The sequence below is a fragment of the Sinohyriopsis cumingii genome, chromosome 5 (genome assembly GCF_028554795.1).
Source record: "Sinohyriopsis cumingii isolate HCF-2022 chromosome 5, ASM2855479v2, whole genome shotgun sequence".
Lineage (NCBI taxonomy): Eukaryota > Metazoa > Mollusca > Bivalvia > Unionida > Unionidae > Sinohyriopsis > Sinohyriopsis cumingii.
In genome coordinates this window covers 91,860,441-91,885,287 of record NC_142965.1, presented here as the reverse complement: position 1 = coordinate 91,885,287, position 24,847 = coordinate 91,860,441, and the positions used below count along the sequence as shown (strand labels likewise).

Below are 24,847 nucleotides of genomic sequence, written 5' to 3'. Positions count from 1 at the left end.
AGGAATTGAATACTAAATCTCGTACCAGTAAAGAGTTTGCTTGTTTTTTAAATTTCACTTACTGTTTCAAAACATGTCAGTATGCATTAAGCCATTGATTTACACGCTGTCTGACCTTTGCAATCATTTCATTACTGGTGAAAGGAAAATAAAATGAGATTTGGAAGATCTTTCATTGTGTCAGGTTTTCTTCCTGAGAGTCAATGTTACATCTCTTTATCTTATTAAATATAGATATGCCCCTTCCGCCAATGCTCCCAGCTATATTTTATGCTTCCTATGTTTAACTAAGTAAACCTTAACAAAGTAGAGAGAGAGAGAGAGAGACATGGCCATATGTGGCAGAAGTGAACATTTCATAAGCGGTATGATAATTAGTCTTTTTAAAAATGTATGTTATCAAACTCCATTTGTTACTTGACAATTTATTGTTTACAGAGACCGGTGCTTGGAAAAAAGAAAACATCATTCTTTAAAATATTCCGTATGACAATTCCCTAAATAAAACCGATATAGACATAACTGCATCATCTGTACTTGACATAGACATCCCATCTTGATGTCATTCTGCATACATGTAGGTTCCGTACAAATTACAGGTGTATGCACTTAGCATGCATACAACTAACCTGCATATGCACGTATCATGAGTACCATTATCCTGTATATAACATGCATACAGCTAACATGTATATGCATATAACATGCATACAGCTAACATGTATATGCATATAATATGCATACAGTTAACATATATATGCGTATAACATGCATACAGCTAAGATGTATATGCATATAACATGCATACAGCTAACATGTATATGCATATAATATGCATAAAGCTAACCTATATTTGCACATTGCATGCTTATAACAAACCTATATATCTACATTGCTTGTGTAATGCAAAATGTAACCACTGTACCTGCACATAACTTGCATACAACTAACCCATATAAGTAAATATCATGCATACAACAAAATTATATATGCACATAGCGTGCATACAACCAACCTGTATAGGTACATATCCTGCATTCAACAATATTGTATATGTTCATAACATGCATAAAAGAAACCTATATATGCGCATATCATTCATAGAATAAGTCAATATTTATATGCAACAAACCTATATATGTACATGACATACATGCAACAAACTTATAAGTATTTACAATAAAGCCTATATATACATAAGGCATATTTACAACAAAACTGTGTATACATAAAACAAACTTAGTTATGTATATATCATGCATGCAACAAACCCATATTCAGTGTCTGCTAAGATGTAGTAAATATCCCAATAACAAGCTAATCTGTCTGCACGAGTTGTCTTACCAAATCGCTTGGTATGTCTCTTAGTTTATCACTTATTTATTATTCTTATATATTTCCTTATCTCCAGAAATAATCAATAAAGTCTTAATCTCTTCTGCAACTCATTATAACTATGGTATTGTTTATTAACCTCGCAGCGGTGTGGAGCTAAATGTATGTTTGCACAAAAGATGAGCAGGCAATTCGAGTGAGACGAGTGTTTAGGCAGTTTCTTTTGAATTATCCAGGCTTCGCGGTACATATTCAGCTAAGTGATTATAATACACGGTTTGATTCAGTGATGCGTGTCATTCCCATAAATATGATGTAATTATTATATTTGTAATGAGTTATACGGCCATCTTCAGTCCCATTTTCCACATGAATAATTTTATTCAGTCATTTATTTATTATATACTTTCAACCAAATAATAACATTAAACAACGTTATCTTCTACAACCGTCACTTAAACGTAAACCGTAGCATGAAATAATAACTATAAAGTTCAGTTTGTCATTTAGCGCTAATAAATTTTAAAGACCCATTCCATCAACTATTTCTTAGTGAAGTAACTCCGCTCCTACCTTTATCTTGATAACGTCACATGAAACCTGTGACATAAAGGGAACTGTTGCATTACCAACAAAGTTGTTGCATTGCCAGCAAAGTTATCATAACAGCTTAAATACAGGTAAACTTACTAGCATTGTTGGCAAAGAATCTCTTTTTCAGTAAGAAGCCATGCCTTATAGTTCCCATGCGTTCAAGTACTGGATCTCTGTTCTGGGTTTTCGAAAACAATCAACTATGTATTATACACAATACGTGCCCTTGTCATTTCCAGCAGCAGGTCTACTAAATGTTGTGTTTTCGTTACCTTCTCAGTGACAACTGAAACAGATGGTAACTCACTTCAAAGATACATTTCTACCTGCTTTGGCACTGGCAGTTATACCGGAATCTAGGAATAACACTGCAAATTACTTCTAAGATTACAAATTTGACGATTATGTTTATTCTGCTACTAGCCTCTCCAATAGCCATGGTTTCGGGAAACAAAATTAGCCCTATGTCGCATTGGCGACAAAGGTACATGTAAATATTCGACTGTAATTTGACCTTCTTTACGTTCAATACGAGAAATACCAAAGAAGTTGAAGAAAATGTAAAACTGAATAGGAAATGGTTTAAAGTATTTAAGAGCAAAAAGAATAGAGGGGGAAGCGGTGTATCTATACCTTAGGTAATCAGCATATTTGTAGCTTGGATGAAAACACAATCAACAAGGATAAGCCTTGAAAAAAAAATCCTAATATTCAAACACTTTGTTCCTATTTACCATGTCAATATACCTTCATTTCTAACGTGGACTGACAATCAATCCAAGCAAGCACTCTGTATGTTTTGGGTCAAAGAATTTAATGACATGACCATTTCAACGTAATCTTAATGGAGAGAATAAATTAATCTTTAATAAATTAGGAAACCATACATACATATTATTTCCAATCTGTATATAAAAGTGTTTGATTTTATTTTGATAAACTTAACAGCAATACTAATAGTTATGTCAGTTATGTCTACGTAACCATCTGATAAAATCTTCTAAACTTCAGCTATTCAGGCTTTATTTGAACCCATTTTCAATCCTATATCTGAAATATAACGGTATTGTGCAAGCGTGACACATGAAAAAAGAAGGCCATTGAATTGCTTTTTTGTGTACGTTGAATTTATATGCAGTATTGTCTCAAGGATCGCCAAACCTTCGTCCTCAACGTGGGAGGCAGAAACAGACAAGGTAAGGGATTGCTAAGTTTGGCCGAAATATGGTGGCCGTTATTTTGCCAGGCCATTACGGTATCACGCCCAACCCAGATCACTCTGAAACGCGTTGACTCTGATATAAAGCTGCCTAGGCCAATCATCCATCGGTTGCTGATACCGATCACGGAAACCATGACGACGCCATAAAATACAAAGGTGATTGAGGCAGACTCCTCTTCAAGTTGCGATCTGGAGAACGCCTTCTGGAAGTCAGGCCCCCGAATAGTAGTTTAATTAGCACACAAGAAGAAACTAAAGAAGGGTTATGTGGCAGGTATAGGACTCCCGTTAATCAGGCATCTAGAAGAGACCTCAAGATAATGATGAATGACTTAGTGCCAAACTGGGCTCCGACTACACAGGGTAAGAACTGATCATGGAAAAGCACTGTCTGGGAACAATACACGAACGATTATAAATGACTTTTGTACATTCAATTGCATGGCCATCGGATACATTGCTTTTCGCTACAAACGAATTCGCAAACCAATATATGTTGTAGCAGATGCGAAAGCAGAAAATCAGATTGACCAAGTGACCACTGACCGTAATTGGAGAAGCATCCTCCTAGATGTATTCGTTTAAAGAGGAGCAGATTCAACAACCAATGACCACCTAAGAGTTGGGTCTTTTATGACGAAACTCAGGAACTAAAGAGAAATGCGCGACAGTCCACATACAACACGCTAAGTGCAAAATTTGAAATACAAAGACTTCAACGATAATTCATCTGTGGAACCCATCGACGATCACTGGAAAAAATTTAAGAGTGCTGCGGAAGAATTCTTGTTGAGGAATCCTAGGTAAGAGAGAAAGAAGACACAACGAATGACTGACAACAGAAACATGCACCTCATTAATGATCGTAGAACAATGAAGTTAGAGGCAAAGCAATGAACGAAAAAAGAAATACAGCTGGTATATTCGGGTTAACAATTAAGTAAAGAAAAGTGTCAAGAAAGAAAAACAAAATACATAAATAATCTGGCCACAAATGCCAAGATATCATCAACAAAAGAAAAATGTGAAGATATTATACCAAAACTCACGCACATACAGAAGAAATAAAAACAACAAGGAAACAACCATAGAAATGCCCGACATACCACAAGGGAGGCATTGCTCCAAGTCAACAAGAACCAGACATCTACGAAATAAATTTGAAAGGACCTGCTATATGGCTCTTACCAAATTAAAGTATTTGGTGAACACCCGCCTCCGCCGACTATATCAATATCTAATGGCATGAGAGAATCCGTAATACCTATTTGTGGGACACGACCTTCCTTTTACATGAACAACAATAAATCTTCAAAAGTAAATAGGGGTGGATGGGGCATACACCGAGAAATCCACCAAACAACATCATTAGGCAGGCCCTAGAATGAAACAAAGGGAAAGGTTGGCAAACCAAGAAAAACCTGGCTCGGGTCCGAACAGGAAGAGATCAAGGTTGCCAAAATGGGGTGAGCCGAACTGAAGAGTAGAACCCAAAACCGGATCCGCTGGTGAGACGTAGTTAAGGCCCAATATTCCAACGGGGCCAGAGAGGCATAAGAAACTAGTCTAAAGTTATGATATTTCTCACATTTGTTATTGTTAATAACTTAAGAAGAATAAAACTCTGTGCAAACTAAGTAAATCTAGTCATTTGTTTAAACAGAAGTATACATGTACATCAAATATTGTATTATGTGACTGAATGGTAATGAAAAACCCAGCATATGAATATATTTGCTGTATTGCGAGCTGGTGGGGTCAATACCATCAGTTGTTTTGAGATTGCTAATGTAGTATTCTTGCGATCGGCTTCATTAATGTCTCAGTCGTTGTAATTGTCACCGTTTTATTTTCCCAGAGTAAAACATTGTCGGAGAACAGACCTTGATGGACTATTGGCGGCACACAAACATCTCGACGATTTTGGTTCCTAAGCCGCCGGTAGTGTAAATATGTTCTTGCAGTAAATTCCATATATATTAAATATTTCGGATATATGAAAACATCAAACACATTATTTTGCTACTTTCATAATCGAATACGTTTTGTATCCTGATATGATGAAGTGTTATTTCTTCGGTAGGAAAATGGCCTCTTCAGGGATCCCATCGAGAAGATCATGGTTATTTGTTAGGCCAAAATTCGAGTTACTGTAAAATAATCGGCATTAATGTTACAATGCACCGTAGAAACGGGGTCAAACGTAAGAGAATAAGGTCACCAGTTGATGTCATTTACCGACACTTTCAATCGAGTCATAAGGTGTATATGATGAAATCGCTCGAGTGCTTGAGTCCAAGGAAACGTAATCAGAGTCAGTAAATGATCGTATTTCCCGACACTTTGAACACATCATCGGCATCGTGTTGGTAGGCTTAGGAGAATTCGAACGAGAGATCCGTCGATGCCGCAAACAGATGACCGTGATGACCACAATTAATATGAGTACTGCCACGCCCTCAACAGCAATAATTATGTACAGCACCGTGACTGGACAGTCCGTACTTTGCACTGAAATCACAAAGTAAAAACAATTACTTATGTCCATTTTCTTGGGAAATAAATTCATTCAGTACAATAATAATATGTCGATATGCTGTTTGTTGGGTTAATTATTTAGACATGAATTCCTAAATAGTTAACATAAGGTTCGTCTATCCGTTTGAGATTGTTAAACAAGGTAACTAACTCGCAACAATGTCTGTACCTCATTAAGTTTAAAGGTCTATCCCAACTTAAGCTACGATACAGACCTATTTCGGATTTCACATTGCTTAACAAGAGATATTAGTCATCAAATTAATCAACGTAGAAAAGTCATTAAATATGTTCCATAAAAGTCATTGCTACTCTGAATATAACTAACCTTTATTAGTACCCCACCCAACCCTTTCACAGATGATTCTGTCTCATTTCTATTTATAGTGAGAAATCTTTCTACCCCGAAAAGCTGATCTATAACTGTTTTCCATTTGCCTCTACCCACCACCAAATAGTTCTGGATCAAGCTTTCGTGCGGGAAACATTACTGTGCATTTATTGCATTTACTTTTCATACCTATGTGCGCTTGTCTGGGTTTCATTTACTACTAATGTTATGAGACATTCTTTTAAAAACATGTCCATTTTCCAACCATGTTTGTAGTGCTTAAAAACACGGGTTTTCATACACGACCTATTCAATATGAACTTTCTTGTTGAGCAAAACCAGTTTTTCATTCTGAAACTAAAGTCAGGAGATGCTCACATACATTCTTAGTACACTTGCCTTTCCTTAAAAAAGGGAAAATACAAATTATATTACGGCTTATCAGTCCGTTAGTCTCTCCAGATTTCCGTTGGTCTTATAATATCTGCTTTATGACACTACAGCCATCTGAGTTTAAATACAGCAAATTTGTTTCAATAATACATCATTTACATAGAGCACGAATTCTATCTTAATCATCGCCTTTTTAACTTCACTTGTATCCATTATTGGCAGGAAAAGACGCGTATGAAACCACTATGGTGGCCTAGTGGTTAGCGCGTCCGCCTTGGGTGCGGGGGTCGCGGGTTCGAACCCCGGCCGAATCATACCAAAGACTTAAAAAATTGGTGCTAGACATTCAATTCGGGTTTTTTTTAACACACATTTAGACTGACCTCATCCAAATATGTCCACGAACTTTTGCATCTGATTTTGCCGGTTGAATTTACGGTGGCGTGTGAATAACGCCCTTAAAAGAAATACGGATGCATGAGGATCAAAAAAAAGTGAATAGTTGCCACTTAAAAGTATGCATAAATCAGATTATACAAACATTGCACATATTAATTAAAGTACTGATCAACTTCATGGCTTGTGGGACGTACTTTGTTATTTAAAACCTCATTTGAACACATTCAAGGCACGCACCAAACTCGTCTGAGACGTTGTCACAAGACAAAAAATAAATATGTATGTGTGTTTTGGTATTTTTAATGTAGCTTGAAAACAAATTCAGTCATATCGCTACGATGTCTGCAGTGTGACAGTGAATAGTTATGTCTAGCACTGGGGCATCATACCGCAGACATGTAGCATAATGTCACATTATTCTAACACCAGGTCAACCAGTCATAACACTAACCTCTTAATGCTGAGGCAGCTGCTAGCACCACTTTTTGAAGTCTTTGGTATGAATCGGCAACCCGCGGCCTCCCGCATCCGAGGCGGACGCTCTAACCACTAGGAAACCGGAGCGGTCCACTTAAATGAATAAAGTGCTTGCAAATGCCATAACATGTTTCCACAAAAGCCGTCTTAAGAAATAAATGACTTCGTAACCGGTAAGATTAATTGAATTTATGTCTAGAAATATATGGAAAATATAAGAGTTAACAATACCTATGGTAGACTTCGATTTATTTGTATCTGTCTCTGTTGTTTTTGATGATGATGATTCTGTCGTTGGCACTGTTGAATGTGTAGCTGTGTTTGAGAATATTCCTCTTGCTGTTTGTGTGGTTACTTTTGTCTCTGATGCAGTTGTTGTTTTTTCCATTGTAGATGTTTCTTCAGTTGAAGGTATTTCTGACGCAGTTGTTTTTCTCCCTGTTGTCGATGTTTCTCCATTTGAAATTGTCGTCTCTTGTGTATTTATTGTGCCCGTAGATATCGTAGGTATTGTAGAACTATCTGATGACATTCCCTCATCTTCAGGTGTTGTTGTCTCAGTTTCAGTGCTTGTCGTATACGTTAACAATGTTGTCGCTGTTGTTTTTAATGTTGTGGATGGTGATATTGTCGATGTCGTCAATGCTTCTGTTGTTGACGTTGATGCTTAAAAGATATTGGTATTGTGTGACAGAATATGGATCTTTTTTTTACAATATTACTGATTCATTAATTCATAGATAATTTTGTATATCCTCCAATGGAGGATTTACATCATGAAAGAGATAAAACAGACAAGAAATACTTGTGCATACATTTGTGCAAGTACACTGTACAAGCAGAGACAGAAAAAGAAGGTCAAGGTTTGGATTCCACCCACCCAACATGAAAAACATGCGAACGTACCTAACATGATGATTTTAGATACGTAAAAAGGCAAGCCCATACAAGAAAACAAATGATACAGCAGCATCATTGTCATAACAAGGTAATAATATGAACCGTAATCATAATCAAGAGTAATTAGTTAGCATTTTCATTGTCAACCTTTATTATATTTTTTTAATTCCTTCTGCTACCTTTGATAACATTGAATAATGAAATGTATGTATGTATGTATGTATGTATGTATGTATGTATGTATGTATGTACTTCGAACAATTATGTTCATCAACAATGACGTAGAAGATCTAATTTGTATGCTAATAGAAACTTCTACAGAAACTTCTACTAAAATGTATTCAAATTTAAAATGAGAAAAGATTAAAAGAAATAGGAATAGTTCATACGTTATCCTCCAAAAACAATTATATATATATATATATATATATATATATATATATATATATATATATATATATATATATATATATATATATATATATATATATATATGAGTAGAAAAATATAATAATTGGAGATATAATAAGTACTGATGATGACATCGAGAATTTGTAAAAATTGTCAGGATGTAGGATAATATTTTCAATTGCAGTACCACGAGAATGAAGTGCGTCTAAAAAGATCTCAAATAATTTTTGGGGGTAGTGAGTAACAATACTCTTGCAAGCAAGTCTAGTGCAAGCGTTTTCTTTAGATGTACGTTTTCTTCGTGTCTGTAATACCCTGTGGTGTTGGGGGTGTAGAATATGTCAGATGGGCTCTGTCCCGTATCGTAAGAGACGAATAAAGGAGACATGAAATGCTGTGATTTCATGGTAAGAGTGCAGGACTCGTAGCGAGTTCGGATTCTACCACTGAATCAGACTAGATCGCCTGCCATGATGCGTACTTGAACAACGCACTTAATTCCAATTACGTGGACACTAAATAACTTACCTGCTTTTCTATGCCGTAAAGAACCAAACCATTCTGTGTCTGTAGTTTCCAGAACAACTCTCTCTCTCTCTTTCTGTCTCCCTCTCTCTCTCTCTCTCTCTCTCTCTCTCTCTCTCTCTCTGGCAGCATTAACTTTGTCTTTCTAGTCAGAAATTGCTTGTTCCTGAACTTTCTTTGAAGTCATTTTAGTAAGCTCTATTCTATATGAATTATTTGTGTATACGAGTTAAAACTGATGTAAGAAATTACCTATTCTAAGGCCTTTCTTCATTAAGTTAGTCCTCATTCTAAATGACGTCTAGAATTACGAACCTCTACGTTTACAAAAGACACTCTGTCACGAACTACAAAAATTAATAGTGTCACGAACTTTAAATTAATAAGATTAATACCGTGTGTCATGAACTCCAAATTAATACCGTGTCACGAACTTCAATTTTTTTAATAATGTCACGAACTTCAAATTAATACTGTGTCGCGAAAATAGAATAATACTTTGTGTAATGAACTTCAAAGTACTACCGTGTCACGAGCTTCAAATCTTTTTAATAATGTCATGAACTTCAAAGTAATACCGTGTCACCAACTTAGAATAATACTGTGTGTCATGAACTTCAATGTAATACCATGTCACGAACTTAGAATAATACTGTGTCACGAACTTCAAAGTAATACCATGTCACGAACTTAGATTAATACTGTGTGTCATGAAGTTCAAAGTAATACCGTGTCACGAACTTCAAAGTAAGACCGTGTCACGAACTTCAACTAAATTCTGAATGTGATTAGATGCAGCTGCACTTTCTCTAAAAACGGATACTTGCAATTTGCAAAAAAAAATATGAAGATCTGACGCAACAAAACTAGCTTGACTAGAAAAGACCTCACAGTTATTGTCCATATTTGTTTTCACATTGTTGGTGATTTGCATGACCTCGGATGTGTAGCTGGCTCCTCTGTGCAAATCTGATTTATCGAGATGAGAGAGGCCTTGAACCTCTACAAACTGTAATTTAATCATCAAATGTCACTCTTTTATGAATATATCTAAATATATATATATTTAATTTATTTACTTCTGACTTTTATGCATATACTTACGAACTTTAAAACCACAGCAATGTTGCTCCAACTTGTAAGGCTCCGAAGTTCAGTCCAAAGGAGTGGGAAGGCCATCCTACGCCTATCTATCTATCTTTCTATCTATCTATCTATCTATCTATCTATCTATCTATATATATATATATATATATATATATATATATATATATATATATATATATATATATATATATATATATATATATATATATATATATATATATATATATATATATATATATGTTTGACTTAGGCTGAACCCATATACAAACACTACGGAGGAAACAAACATGTACGTATGAAATAATTAAATTCCCTGATTTGAAGTCCAACTAGAAAACATTTGTAGGCGTCATAGAAAATATTCCTTGCAGGAACCTTACTTTCTCTTCGCGATTGTTACTACTTACATGAGTCGATAATGACTTCAGTAAAATAGATTTTTTTTGATCGGACAAAGGACGATAAAGAAACAATGTTACCGTAAGTAATTTATCCTTTTCTTTGATGTACTTACATGCACTATTGCCCAGGAAGGAGTTCAGAAAAATAAACAGAATGACAATATCATTCACCCGGAAAAGAGCCATCATGGTCTACAACCTACTGCAATGAGAAGGTTGAAAGAAATATTTTAGTAACTGTTCATGTATGCCTGAATGTGTGTGTGAATACAGTACTGCACTGAAAGTTTAGTTCTGTTATCAGGTGGGTCATCCCCTTTAATATAGCTATTTGGCGCTAACCCACGACGCTCTACAGGGGTGCGCAGACTGAGATGACCAGGCTCTCAGCCCCGAACCGATTAGCTTTTCCATCCCCACCCTTCTCTCTCTCTCTCTCTCTCTCTCTCTCTCTCGCAAATCCAATGTCAGACTTCCTCAGCCTATATATATATATATAATATGTACACATACTCCATCCAATCTGACAAGCGTTATCGTGAGGCTTCAGCTCTACTTTTAAAATAGCCGCTTATGTTACCGTATATAAGTAACACACAACAAACTTACTGATCTCATAAGATACCCGCGTACGTCGCCAGACATTAGTTACTTATATGACACAGGGTACTAATTCTATGGAAATATGGGAACCAGCCTGGAAATGGATGAATATAAAATAGAGTACATATGAGTTTGGCTGGCCAGGATTGGTTAATAATGTAAGATACTTTTTAAGAAAAGAATCTTTTGAGAGCTTATCCTAGTTGTAAATGAAAAAATATAGACATTGTTTTATTGACGGAAGTTTAGTCCTTTAATATTCTTGAGATTGGATCAATCATTACTTAAATTAGCAACTGACTCGTTGGTGCGGAATTGTAAGCAATTGTTTCAAACACATGCAGGTCCAGAAAATGACGCGGCTCATATTCTTTTCTCTACACAGAAGCTGACATCCAGGTTTCATCTATACCGATAAATATAGCTTTGATCATGAGCCCTCAGAAATGTTTAGTTATTGAATTTTTAAGTTCGTGGTGTTTGCATAGGTTTTGCTATGGGAACTAAATTAGTTCCGTGAGTCCTATAACAAACGCACTGATCTGTTACAGTAGCAGCCTAAGTTTCCGAAACATCAGTAATACTTAACATAATAGCCGCTTATATTGCCAAACATTAGTAACATACGGTTTCGTATTTTGCATAGGGTTTGATTTTTACAGAAAAGAATTTCCCAGATTCTCCATACTGGTTATATTAGGACAGAATTTTTTAGTACAAGTAACAAGATTGAAAATTCCTCTAAATTGTATTAAGAGTAAGTTTTGATTAAATTGTATTAGAAGTAAATTGATAAATCATATTGGAAGCAGTTTTCTATTAAAATATATTGAGATTGAATCCATTTATTCGTGTTACAGTTATATACTACTTAATACAGATTACGCCCTTATGATCAAGTACGAACCGGCTATACATACATTTCCCTTGTATCTTAAAGTCGGCACACAAAGAGAAACTATATGTAAGTACCGCATTGCGGAAACCTAAAAAAAATCATAAGCTATTACTAATCGCGCTGACGTTGTAGAATTGTCTGTCTAATGACGTACATAGATCTAGACGATAATATGTAAGAGACTACGAAGCCTCACTTGAGATTCTGGCCTTCGCAAGGAGCTAGGAGCGCGCCATATTTGGCGTTGTCTTAAGAAACTGGTATAAAAGCCACAGCCACGGGCCGACACCAGTTTTGCTGGCCAGAAACTCAAACAGGCTTTGTCTTTGCAGGTAAGATTATGATCTATGTACAATTTATCATAATATAAGACTTTTTAGTGTTATAAGAATTTTTAGTGCTAAGATGTTAACCTAACATCAGTGCGTTTAAACATTAAATTATTTTAATATTTCTTTGCTATTGTTTAACAAAATGTATTAGAAGTTTAATTGTTTGAAGAACTTATATTTACTTATAATTATATTATTGATTATAGCAAAAGTAACGTTCGCTACCAACTTCATACTCAGTAATAGTTAATTTAGAAATAAAATACTCTTTAAATAATAGAGCTTAATATGTTGACTTTTTGGAATAAATTCAGTAAAATATATTTCAATTATGATATTAATCTGAAATATTGAATTTTAGATTCTTTTGCTATCGTGAAGTTATTTGATATTTAACTATCTGTATTACATTCTAAACGACAGTTATTATACAAGTATGATGTTGGTAAGTGAAAGAATATCGTAGTTTTATATGTATTTCTTATATCCGTAAATGGAGCTTGTTGTAGTTTGATATTGAAATGTAAGTTTATATGTTGAGTATTTCAATAAAGTTTTGCGGTACAGAAGCTCAAGCAGGCTTTGTCTTTTGCAGCTCGATCCCGAGTACCTTCAGTTCCCCAAGAATGTAGTCACGTCTTCATCATCGAGTGACACTACATCAAATGACTTGAACTTCCTTCCTTTCTTCTCTCTCTCTCTCTCTCTCTCTCTCTCTCTCTCTCTCTCTCTCTCTCTCGGAATTGAGAAACGGATTGACTTAGAGTTTACGAAGCAAAACTCTTCGTAAAAGTTATACTTGCTATTTAAAGAAGACCTTGTAAATCTTAGAGCTTATTAAAAGCACTCTGAAATCCCTTTACTTTGGTATATGAATGACGCGTGTGGCTTGGTTAATAGACAATAAAGCCTGGAAGGCCTTACATCAGATGTGCATCAAAACACTGTTGGTCATTTTTACTTCTTGGACGTCAGAGATGAAGTGAATTGTTTACAAAAATAAAAATATTAAAAAAAACTTTAGTATTTTTATATATTTAGTAATTTGTTCATTGCACTTACTGAAGCTGGTATTGCTGCCAAAATTCGTTTTTCCTACATTTATAACTGATAAAGATAGTGTACTTTTGACTAATTCAGGTTGAATTTTCACGCACATGGGAGCAGCCATTGTGGCCAGCTGTGTAATTAGATCATGTACAATCTCCACAAGTTCAGTATCCAAAGAAATTTCAGACACAGTGCATGAAAGTAACATAGAGGTATGCCAAAATTCTCTCCACTGTGCACATTGCAAACGCAAACGACTTCATCTTACACCTGTCACTCAGTCATAAATACTTATTATCTGTAGAGCGCCCCCACAACGAGCTCACTAATCCGTTGTTTAAAATTGCCGCGTATGTCGCCAAACATCAGTAACGTACAAGAAATTCACATATCTGTTGAAATAGTCGATTACGTCACCATAATTCAGTACTTTACAATAAATTCAATGATGTATTAGAATAGCTGTGTATGCTACCAAATATCAGCAACCTACAACAAAGACGTTACTCTGTCAAAACAGCCTCGTATAAAGTCAGACTTTAGTAGCACACAACAAATTCATTGACAGCTTCAATGCATGTATAAAACGCAAAACTTGTTCTCAGTATTGCAACGAAACTTTATTTTCCTCAACCCTCGCTTTCCAACAGTTTTCCTTTTTAAAAAATGGGCCATAAATCAAAGGTGCACCGTAACTGCATACAAACATGCATGCATGCATGCACGCGCGCGCACGCGCATGCACGCTCACGCACGCACGCAGACACACATACATACATACATACATACATGGATACATACATACATAAACGTACGTATGCCCGCACGCACACACATAAATATACACATCACTACCTACCTACCTACCTACCTACCTACATGCATGCATGCATGCATACATACATACATACATACATACATACACATCATTAGTTACACACACACGCGCGCACGCACGCACACACACACACATACATACATACATAGATACATACATACATACATATATTGTTGTTCTTGTTGTTGTTGTGGGATTTAACGCCATTTTTCAGCACAAGAAAGGCTATGCATGGCGGCCAGTATTAATGGTGGAGGAAGAACACGGAAAAAACCCGGAAAGAACCACCGACCTTCGAGAAGCTACTGGCATACATACATACATACATACATACATACATACATACTGTTGCAATGTTTGTTTTAACACCAGAGAAACGAAAGTACAGCTGTACTAATCTATACTGTGTGTGTGTGCGTATGTGCGTATACATGTCAAAGGTAATGTTAATCATTCATTAATAGATACCACCCGTACTTGCGGGATTTTTTTTATTACAAGCATCAGTCGAATGTTTAAAGTATGCCAGTGTTATAAGATAGAATATGTCATGTCTGATAGTCATATAAACATATTTATATGGCTGTACATAATTAGTTAATTATTACTTAATTAGTTGTTTCTCTTGTGATTGTGTTAAGTCACGCAGCATTTTACTTCTTTTTTTTTTTTTTTTCTTTTTTTTTTTTTTTTTTTTGGGGCAGTGTAATTGTTTGGCGTATTTCAAGATCACGCGTCATGCTAAATTTAGTAAAGCCGATATAATCTCTGTTTGGGATGTGAAAAAAAATTTGTTGCTTGTCACACAAAAGTTCATTTGCAAATACATACATTTCTATTATGTCATTGTACATGTCCAAGTTGCTGTAGGTCAGAACGATATGGAAACAGGAATATAGTACGAACTATATTGGGTGTGGATAACCTTTATCGTCAATGCCAGACCGCTCAGGTACCTTTCAGGGATGTCCAAAGTCCGGCCCGCGAGCCAATCACGGCCCACGGTAAGATTTCATACGGCCCGCAGCTTCGGTCATATAATGTATTTTTTATGGCCCGCTAGCACGCGAACCCTTCTCCGCTCATTTCTGCCATGGCGACTGATGCACACTTATGCACTTGGACTTATGGCACTTATTTTATTTAACTCTTAAAAAAGATTTGGTTATAACTGTTGATGTGATGTACCTGTATATGTGGCATAAACTATTATTTTCTGAAAGATCTTTTAAAAGACAAAAGCAAAATTCACTTGTTTTAAACTTTAATGATAACAGAAAACTTTGCATTAGTTATAACTCCTGTTTAAAATGACCATGAGGCAAATATATTTATCTAACTCATGAAAATTTAAGGTATTACACATACAGTTCAATGTTATCTGACTCTCCAGATATGAATGAAAGGCAGAATTGTGTTTTTAGAGTTGTTCATGTCTGTCTGAGTGGCTTATATTTAGTTACATTGCCATTTGAAAAAAAATAAAGATAATTTTGACAATCAAAAGTGTTTTATTTATTTATTGTTTATTTGTTTTTTATTTATTTATTGTTCTATAACAGTGTATATTTGCATGTAACTTTTGTGGTTAAAAAAAACAAAACATCAGAAGGAACTATTGGCTCCCGGGCATCTTCACTTTATCTAATCTTGCCCTATTTGCAAAAAGTTTGGACACCCCTGCGGGCTTAAGTGGTTAAAGCGTCCGCCTTAGATGCCGAAAGTCGCGAGTTCCAACGTCGTCCGAGTCATACCACAACTTATAAAAATGGTACTAGCATCTGCCTCACTTGACACTCAGCATTAAGAGGTTATTGTTAGGTCTGGTGTCAGGATAATGTGACTGGATGGGACATCATGCTACATATCTGTGGTATGATGCCCCAGTGTTAGACATCACTATAAACTGCCACACTGAGGACATCTTAGCGATATGACTGAAAAATTGTTAAAGCTACGTTAATAAATCCAAATCACACACACACACACTCTCACACTCATTATAGCCAATCAGTCGAATATAATAATATTCAGGTTAGTGGGCAGGCATTTGTGCTTCGCAAAAGAAAGTATGGCGATTAACAGCGAGAGAAATGAAAGAAAGATATATAGATAGACAAAGGGTCAGATATGAGAGAAAGACAAAAAGACAGACATATATTGTGAGATTAACACCATGTTTCAGCAAACGAGATGTTAAACAGGGTAGCCAGTAGAAATGATGGAGGAAAAACCCGTAAAACCCAGGTAAGAACTACCGACCCACGGGAAGCTAATGGCAAGATTTCTTATGTACCCACATTTGCCGAGACCGACATTCGAACCCACGTGAACAATGGTAAAGTGGCAGTTATCGATAAAGGCGAGTTCTTTAGTCATTCGGCCACCCGAGAGAGAGAGAGAGAGAGAGAGAGAGAGAGAGTATGAAATTATAATTCAAACAAGCCTACTTTAAATCTGTATCTGACATCTAACCGGGTAACAATAGCTGTATTATAATCAAGATTATTATAAAACTTACCTGGAAAGGCAACAACACGTATATATTCTCTAGTACCCCTTTGTAGCGGATAGGCTTTAATCAACGGCTTATGCTGTACACTTTGAATATGCATTACAAACGCCACTGAAATATTCTCTTCCCACGAAGTACGAAAGTCTATTTTTTTCTACAGCAGGACAATAATCTATACAGATATAAAAATGAGTAATTACTTTTTCCCCGTTCAAAGCGTCAGTTTAAAACACCACACCCCAATTTCCATACAAAGACTTTGTTCCCACCCAGTTATGTCATGTTCCGTCCTATGAGAACAGGTATTGTGCCAGTAAACCGAATCATAACATTCTGAAGCGACCTACTTCAATGTTGTCAATTTACTTATACATTGTTGCTGATTTACCTATATATTTACGTCAGTTTACCTATATATTTGCGTACGGGTGCAAATTAAAAAACACAGACCCAGATCCGATTTCGCATAATAACTCTGTATATCAGGGCATATGCACTTTGTTAGAACTAATCATAAGCACAACATAGACCGTTGCTATGCCGCTAAATTATAAAACGGCAGATCAGAGTCTTTGTTATTCTCAGTTGAATCAAATGTGTGCATAAATATATACGGTGGCACTGTTGTTTGTTCTTGGGTTTTGGGTTTTATGCCATTTTTCAGCGCATTATTATAGGTTATACATGGCCGTCAGTATAACTGGTGGAGGAAGAACCCAGAAAACCCAAGTAAGAACCACGGTAAGCTACTGGAAACCTTGCTCACATACCCACATCGGCCGAGCCTGAGACTTGAATCCAGGCGAAAAGAAATGAGATGGCAGTACTCGGTAAAGGCGAGCAATTTAGACCACTAATCCAGCCGGTGCCCATGAATGTTGTTTGTAATCGGGATGTGTATAAACGGGTAAATACGGTAAACAACATATATATCCTCTGACGCGTAACGCTAAATTGAATCGTAAACTTCAATACACCTTTACAGTCGATGAGTCACATCGGGTCTCACGTTCCAGTTTAAAATTATATTTCAAGAATTAGACAAGATAAATGAGTGACCTTGAAAGACCTAAAATGAAATCGCGTGGACAAAGGTGAGATGTGTGCGTGATCCGCAAAGGTGAGCACGTTAGTCCACTCGGTAACCCACCCTCCCCCCCCACCACCACCACCACCATTAGCATCTAGCCCACCTCACCCACATGTCATAGTTTCCAAGATAAGCAGTATGTATAAGTCTCTTTTTTTTTGTTTGTATTTAACTGAAGAGAGAAAATGGACCTTGCAGGTTAATACAATTAAGGCAATCTATTTTACCTTATTATTTAGTGACACACTTTGTCTACAACTGTTATTGTCATTAAAAGTATTCTCTTACAGTACATTTTGCGTTCTTAATCTTCTTTTCAATCACAGCAAGCCTTATCCTACAACATAAAACTGACTGTACCAGACCATAATACCCATATGCTCAATAGTGTTCTGTCCCATTTCAAAGCGTTCATGTATACTGATATAGATCAGATGCGCCGTCCTGCATTCTGTAAGAGTCAAGGCAGGATCAGGTCAAGTGCTGGACGGGGTGGAGTCCCAGGAAACCCGCCCCACCCCGATCCTGCCCTGAGAGTTGACTGATGGAGGCAACATCCATGGTATCTCAGTGGATGACTTGCCGGACTAGCAACTGAAAAGTTACAAGTACTTGTATCACCATTGCTTCATGGATATTGTATGTTGCATTATTGAAAATGTGGTTTTACTTAAATTCGTGTTGTAAATCCTTTGGACAATATTTCCATTTGGTATCATTCCACTGATCAAATTTTTCAAAATTCATGGCAAAACATAGCGCAGTTATTGAGCTGAATATCTATTATGACTTTATATGTTTTTGCTACCTCCTTTTTTAACTTGGAAAAATTACACCAATATTCCAACTTTCAGACATTGCCTACAAGTTCAAAATAGCATTGCACAACAGTTCAACAGCTTTATGCACACTCCATGAACAGCTTACATCGTTCCACGAATGAATATATCCACTACTGGACAGACTATATCCCTTGAGGTTTCCGAACCTTTGCGGTTTTGACAGTTGATTCCGTCTCCTCGAGTGAGACTTAGTTAATTAACTGTTGCTTGTGGCTTCTTCCTGCTGACTGTTGAATAAATCTTTTCATCTTCTATTCCGAGAGAATATAGTGTGTATACAATTCATCAAATTAATCGGCAAAAGGATTTGAAATATGTGTGGGTATTGAACGGGAATAGTCCCATACGCAGGTCTAATGCAACAGTTGTCGTTAATGATACGTTCTCTTTCTTGTCTATAATCTCAGCGGGGTCGAGGATGTGGAATAGATCTGATGCAACCTCCTAAATGTCGTAAAAGGCTACTAAAAGTAAGGCCAGAGATACAACTGTTTTGTGATTCACATTCCAGAGGCGTGACCGAAATGGTGCGAGTTTGATTTCTACCGCTGGATAGATCCCCGTATGTTCAATAATCATCAAGTGTTCTGTACCATTAAACATTAAACCCATCAATCTCCTTTCTTTCGGAACCCACGGCGACCTTGTGGTCCAAGGAGCTCGCCTTTACATACCCTCTCACACTTTACATCTCTCCACGTAAGTTCGTCCCTCAAAATGGGTATGTGAGGAAGGTTACAGCTATATTCCCATGGGTCGGTTGTTCTTCCAGGGTTCTTCCGCCTCTAAATTTACTGCTCTCCATGTATAGTCTATAATATGCTGCAAAATGGTACTTAACACCACAAAACCAAAAGAATCCTTTCAACCGTAGATGACATGTGATCGAAACAGAAGACGAAACAAAATATAATCGCCATTTATGAAATACAATGCCACATCACACACACCCCACTGATGACGTGGGTGGGGAGGGAATTGAACATCATGAAACATAACGATGACTATTTAGTGCCCATGAAAGTACAAGTTCTAAAAATGTAAATAGAAAGAATTACACAACAAAATGTTTGAAAATATCATCCCCACTACCAACAAACGCGAACTACAAGTGCTGTAACATAAAAGATGAGAGATAAATATGTAATTAGAAAGATTTGCAGAAAACTTGAAGAATATAAACCCTTCTAAATGAAGATAGATCTAAAGTACTACAAGATAGAACATAATATAGTAATATTTTAATATTCTGATGAAAGGAATATAAAATTAATACTGAAAAACTGAAGTATATAGTCCTTAATATATTGACCCAAGTATTTTATATACACCGCATTAGTTAACAAAAAGGTAAGGATTTTATCTGGTTCACATCATTAATGAGTTCCTTAGCTGAGTTCTCAAGAAAAATGTTTTCCAATGTCAGTGGACACTAGCAGGCTATGTACACTAGTCGAGGTTCGCTCCTCAGGAGCTATTCATGCGTTAGGTATTAATTAATGCCCCTTACGTATTCAAAATAACATCACATTATGATTTTATATGGTAACACAGATGTCAGTTTTAAAAGATAAGTTCAATATTATAATGTGTGTTTGTGGTGTGCTCATTTCACACATATTTTCATGTATATAAAACACGCCGATCTGTCATATTATCATTGTAACTAGGCAACCAATACAACACAATGACTTTGTCCATACTGTATCAGCAAATCATGTTTTTGTAAGATTTGGCATATTAACCAATGGTCGAATGTAGGGGTTTGCTAGGTGGTCACAGTGGAAAAGAATACTACAAAAATGACGAAATTAGTCATGGCTGTAATTTCCCTGATACACAATGGAGACTATATTCCGGCAATGGGCTCAAGATGACCCATGGGTATTTGCAACAGCAGCCTGAACATTGTTTCCATCCTTCGTACCGTCTGTGTACGGGGGCGTATGGCTACGATAGGATGCTGTCGATTTCGTGAAACGTTATTTTTAAAAATATATGTGTAGTATCGTGTTACGGTCCCTCAGGACAGTCACGATATGACCTTGCTGGGGACTTTTTAAACTGGCATAGATTAAATATTATTATTTATTTATTTTTAAAAAATATAGATTTTGGTTTCTGACCATGCATGGTTTAGTATTTTGGTCTTAAGACTACATTCATATTCAGGATTAGATGTCTTATAGTTTTGTAGCATAAAGAAAAATCAATTTAATTTGCCAGGGAAAAGTTAATGGTCCATTTAATTAACATGAAGGCTCTCTGAAGGGGAAGATCTAAATACTCCAGGCAAAGGTATAGTCCCTGGATGTGCATCGGATCAAGGTTCTAGTGGTTTTCGCAATTAAGTATCAAAAAGTGAGATTTGCACGCTGATCCGTACACGGTCGAGCTAAAGTTGAGATTAGACCTTGCTAAAGACCTGTATGGCCGAAATAATAGTTTCTGGACTCCCTATTGTGTGTTTGACACGGCTTGTAATAAACCTGGGCTTTTTAAATTGGCCCCTGAGGTATATAATATGTGGAAGGAAAATAAGTTTACAGTCAAGAACAAAGCGTGAAAGTTCGTCTTATCAACAACAGAAATATGAAAATCGTCAAGAAAGAGTATTGGGTGATTATTCATTCTATGTAATTGACAGATGTGCATGCAAACAGTTTAAGATTTTGAAATTTTGAACAAGTTTTCTTCTAACCGTTTCCAGACTCTATTTCAACCGTCTCTGTAGTTGATGTTTTGTATTGTGCATGTTCTTTGATATATAGCAAAATTATAAAGTCTTCCACATACAACAAGCTGTCAATTCCTGGATTACAGCACTTCACTATACCGTTAATTTTGATGTTGAATAGTTTCTGACATCATGCTGTCTTAACGTACACTTATATAATGAGTACAGCTTTCAGAACATGGTGGTACCCACATTAACTCTGAAATTTCTGTTTTTCAGAAATTTCACAAAATCAAAGGAATGGTACCTCTTACATCTTGGTTGAATATGTCATTCATTAATCAGTACTTCCATGTTGTGTAATTTATATTCTTTTTACCAGTCAAGAAAGATGTAAATTATATGTTTTTGTTTATGCAAACTTCTCTGATAAATACTTTAAGTCTGATTTGATGGTCAAATGTGCTTTTTTAGCGTTTGAATCCATATTGAAGGCATGTTGTGTTTAAAGCCACCACGCTGCCATTACGTGCAAAAAGTCGTATATGCCAAATCATCTGAATAATCGTGAAAGATATCGGTCATAAACATCATTTTTTTTTTCGATTAAAATCGCATAATATCGACATTTCATCACATTATGAGAACAGAGAAACCAGGACATTTTTCACCTGTGTACGAATTCTTCGGATGTTCATCGGCAACATTCGTAGGTGAATCAATTTTAGACAAAAAGCTGCAACTCAGAATTTGATGACATCATCGTTGTAAAGACAATAAGCTAACACCACGTTATGTCGGATTGTCTTCAGCCCCTGTTTGCCTTTCATTGTATATTACAGAGCCTCAGCTGTTCAAAAATATTCACCGAGTCTTATTTGTATCTAATACACGATTTTTCTTCTTAGATCCACTTTGAAAGAAAAAGCGGACATGCCTCTCTTCATACCCTATCGAATCAATTTGTGCGCCACGTGTGAATGCTGTTGTTATTAGATTACTCCCTAACGGACTTTGTCGACTGTATCGCATTATTACTTTTGGAAGACTTTCCCGGAGACAAAACGATCGGAATTACGAGCGAATCTGTTAACCGAATTAAGCAGTAGCACCTCTTAATTCTAAACTGAATATTTTAACGTCTTTTAACCCTAACATCTAGATTATTTCAAAGATCGGTTTCTGCTAGATAACTTTGTCTAACAAATCATCAATGTCCCTCCAAAAGTGAGTTAGATTGAAAACATGGTGGAATTTATGATAAACAGCAGCATTGAGGCTCTAAGTGTCATATGTCGTCTAATGTCATTCCATTTTAAGTTCTATTTCTCTTTTGTTTATTGTTTTAGTAGCCAATTTGTCTGAACGGTAGAAGGCTTTATTGATCGAAACGTCCAGCCAAAAACAGAATTTATTTATCAAATTTCAGTCTTCTGATCAATATAGGCCAAACGAGTACGTAATCCTAATTGTTTAACTGTTCTTTACTGGTTTAGAACCGGACTTAACATAATAGCGAACAACTTCCTTATTCAAAGAGGTATTTCATACACAGGAAAACGAACCAATACAATTTTGTTTTATAAACTTCCGTGTATTCATGTTATGCGCAGACCTAATCATGGTTTACTTCCAACACTGTGTGAAGTACTAAGTAAATGAATATAGTAATTTAGGTAATATATATATATATATATATATATATATATATATATATATATATATATATATATATATATATATATATATATATATATATATATATATATATTCTCTGTGTGTCTTAATCTTCACAAAAAAGACATTTTCTTTCTCTTACAATCTCAGAGTTGCTGATTATCCCGTCATGGTCAACAACGGGCATATTGCGTTGATAGATAGAATCACTTTGGCATTACACCTACCAGATAGAGTTAAAATTAATTTCGTGATAAAAAAAAACACGCATTGTTTATTGTTACAAATTAATAACTATAATTTCTTAGACATTTTACTCATTAATATTTTTGAGAGTTGGACTCAATTTTATTTATATTGTAACAATACCTAACCTTATATTACCTTTGAACAACACACCATCTCGCGGACACAGGATGTAGAATTAATCCGACGTGCTCTGCTTGGTGCCTTAGAAGGTTTCAAATGGATGCAGATTTCGTGGTCGTTCAGTGTTTAGAATGCGAACTCGTGTACCAAAGGGTTCCGGTTCGAAACCTGCCATTGGATCATCCACGTCCGGGTACCATAGTTTGTCTTAAGTCAATGCAAGTTTCTGCAATTGTCTCGGTAATAAATAACCTACTTTGTTACTCTAAGGTATAATAATAAACTAAACATTACCTATGAACAGCTCTCTTGTTTACATCCATGGTGACTGCCAAAGTTGCAAGTAAATTTGTCGTCGATGACAAAATACCGTGCTATATGTGTCTGCTCCTTCACGGAATGATGTCAAACCTAAAATATATTCGGATCACCTTTCCCGTCAAGCTAACGTACAAGGACCAACACAAAGTCATCATTTATATGTCGATGTTCTCACATCTCAACCTTTTGAATGAACTCACAAACATTCTTCATCACCTATCACTTTTGTAAATCAATCAGGTAGAGGTAAAACTTCCTGAATCAGTGGAGCTAATGGAGTATGATTGCTTTCGAAAATAGTATATATATATATATATATATATATATATATATATATATATATATATATATATATATATATATATATATATATATATATATATATATATATATGTATATATAGATTATATAATACTGAACTAACTCTAACCGCACCTATGTATGTATGTATATATGTATGTATGTGTGTATGTATGTAGAACCTCGTTACAGGCTTCACGTTACTAATTCAACTCCAATGGTAAACATATGGAAACACTATCATATTCAAAATTCAATAACATAAAATTTATATATATATATATATATATATATATATATATATATATATATATATATATATATATATATATATATATATATATATATATATATATATATATACCTTTACTTCTTGCTTAAAGAAAGGTAGATTATATAATACTGAACTAACTTTAACCGCACCTATGTATGTATGTATGTATGTATGTATGTAGAACCTCGTTACAGGGTTCAGGTTACTAATTCAACTCCAATGGTAAACATATGGAAACACTATCATATTCAAAATTCAATAACTTAAAATTTCTGGGTGCTGATGGTGAGACCTATAATTATCCATGCACATCTAACCTTGGTGCAAACTTATGTGTGGAGAACACCATATGAGCCGCGGCATTTTGTTTACCTACATGTGCATGAAACACATCTTAATGATTCTGCACCAAATGAATCAGATGCTAC

General features: G+C 35.7%; 1 protein-coding gene across 2 annotated transcripts; it reads right to left on the bottom strand.

Moving 5' to 3' along the window:
- Positions 1-409: 409 nt before the first annotated feature.
- Positions 410-24,014, bottom strand: LOC149799757 (uncharacterized). Of its 2 annotated transcripts, none has more exons than XM_089959149.1 (4): positions 23,819-24,014; positions 10,747-10,835; positions 7,521-7,955; positions 410-5,662 (listed from the first exon to the last, which is right to left on the bottom strand). In XM_089959149.1, the coding sequence occupies exons 2-4, from the start codon at positions 10,820-10,822 to the stop codon at positions 5,382-5,384; spliced, it is 792 nt and encodes a 263-aa protein (XP_089815275.1). In that variant the 5' UTR covers positions 10,823-10,835; positions 23,819-24,014; the 3' UTR covers positions 410-5,381. The 2 variants fall into 2 exon arrangements, with proteins under 2 accessions (XP_089815275.1, XP_089815274.1); XM_089959148.1 differs by lacking the exon at positions 23,819-24,014 and adding an exon at positions 16,876-17,171.
- Between the last annotated feature and the right edge of the window lie 833 nt (positions 24,015-24,847).

Coding starts and splice junctions, on each gene's coding strand:
- LOC149799757 (XM_089959149.1), bottom strand. CDS start 10,822: ATGATGGCTCTTTTCCGGGTGAATGATATTGTCATTCTGTTTATTTTT. Junction 7,956..10,746: donor CTTCCTGGGCAATAGTGCAT/GTAAGTACATCA, acceptor ATATCTTTTAAG/CATCAACGTCAACAACAGAA. Junction 5,663..7,520: donor TAAATCGAAGTCTACCATAG/GTATTGTTAACT, acceptor TTGTGATTTCAG/TGCAAAGTACGGACTGTCCA.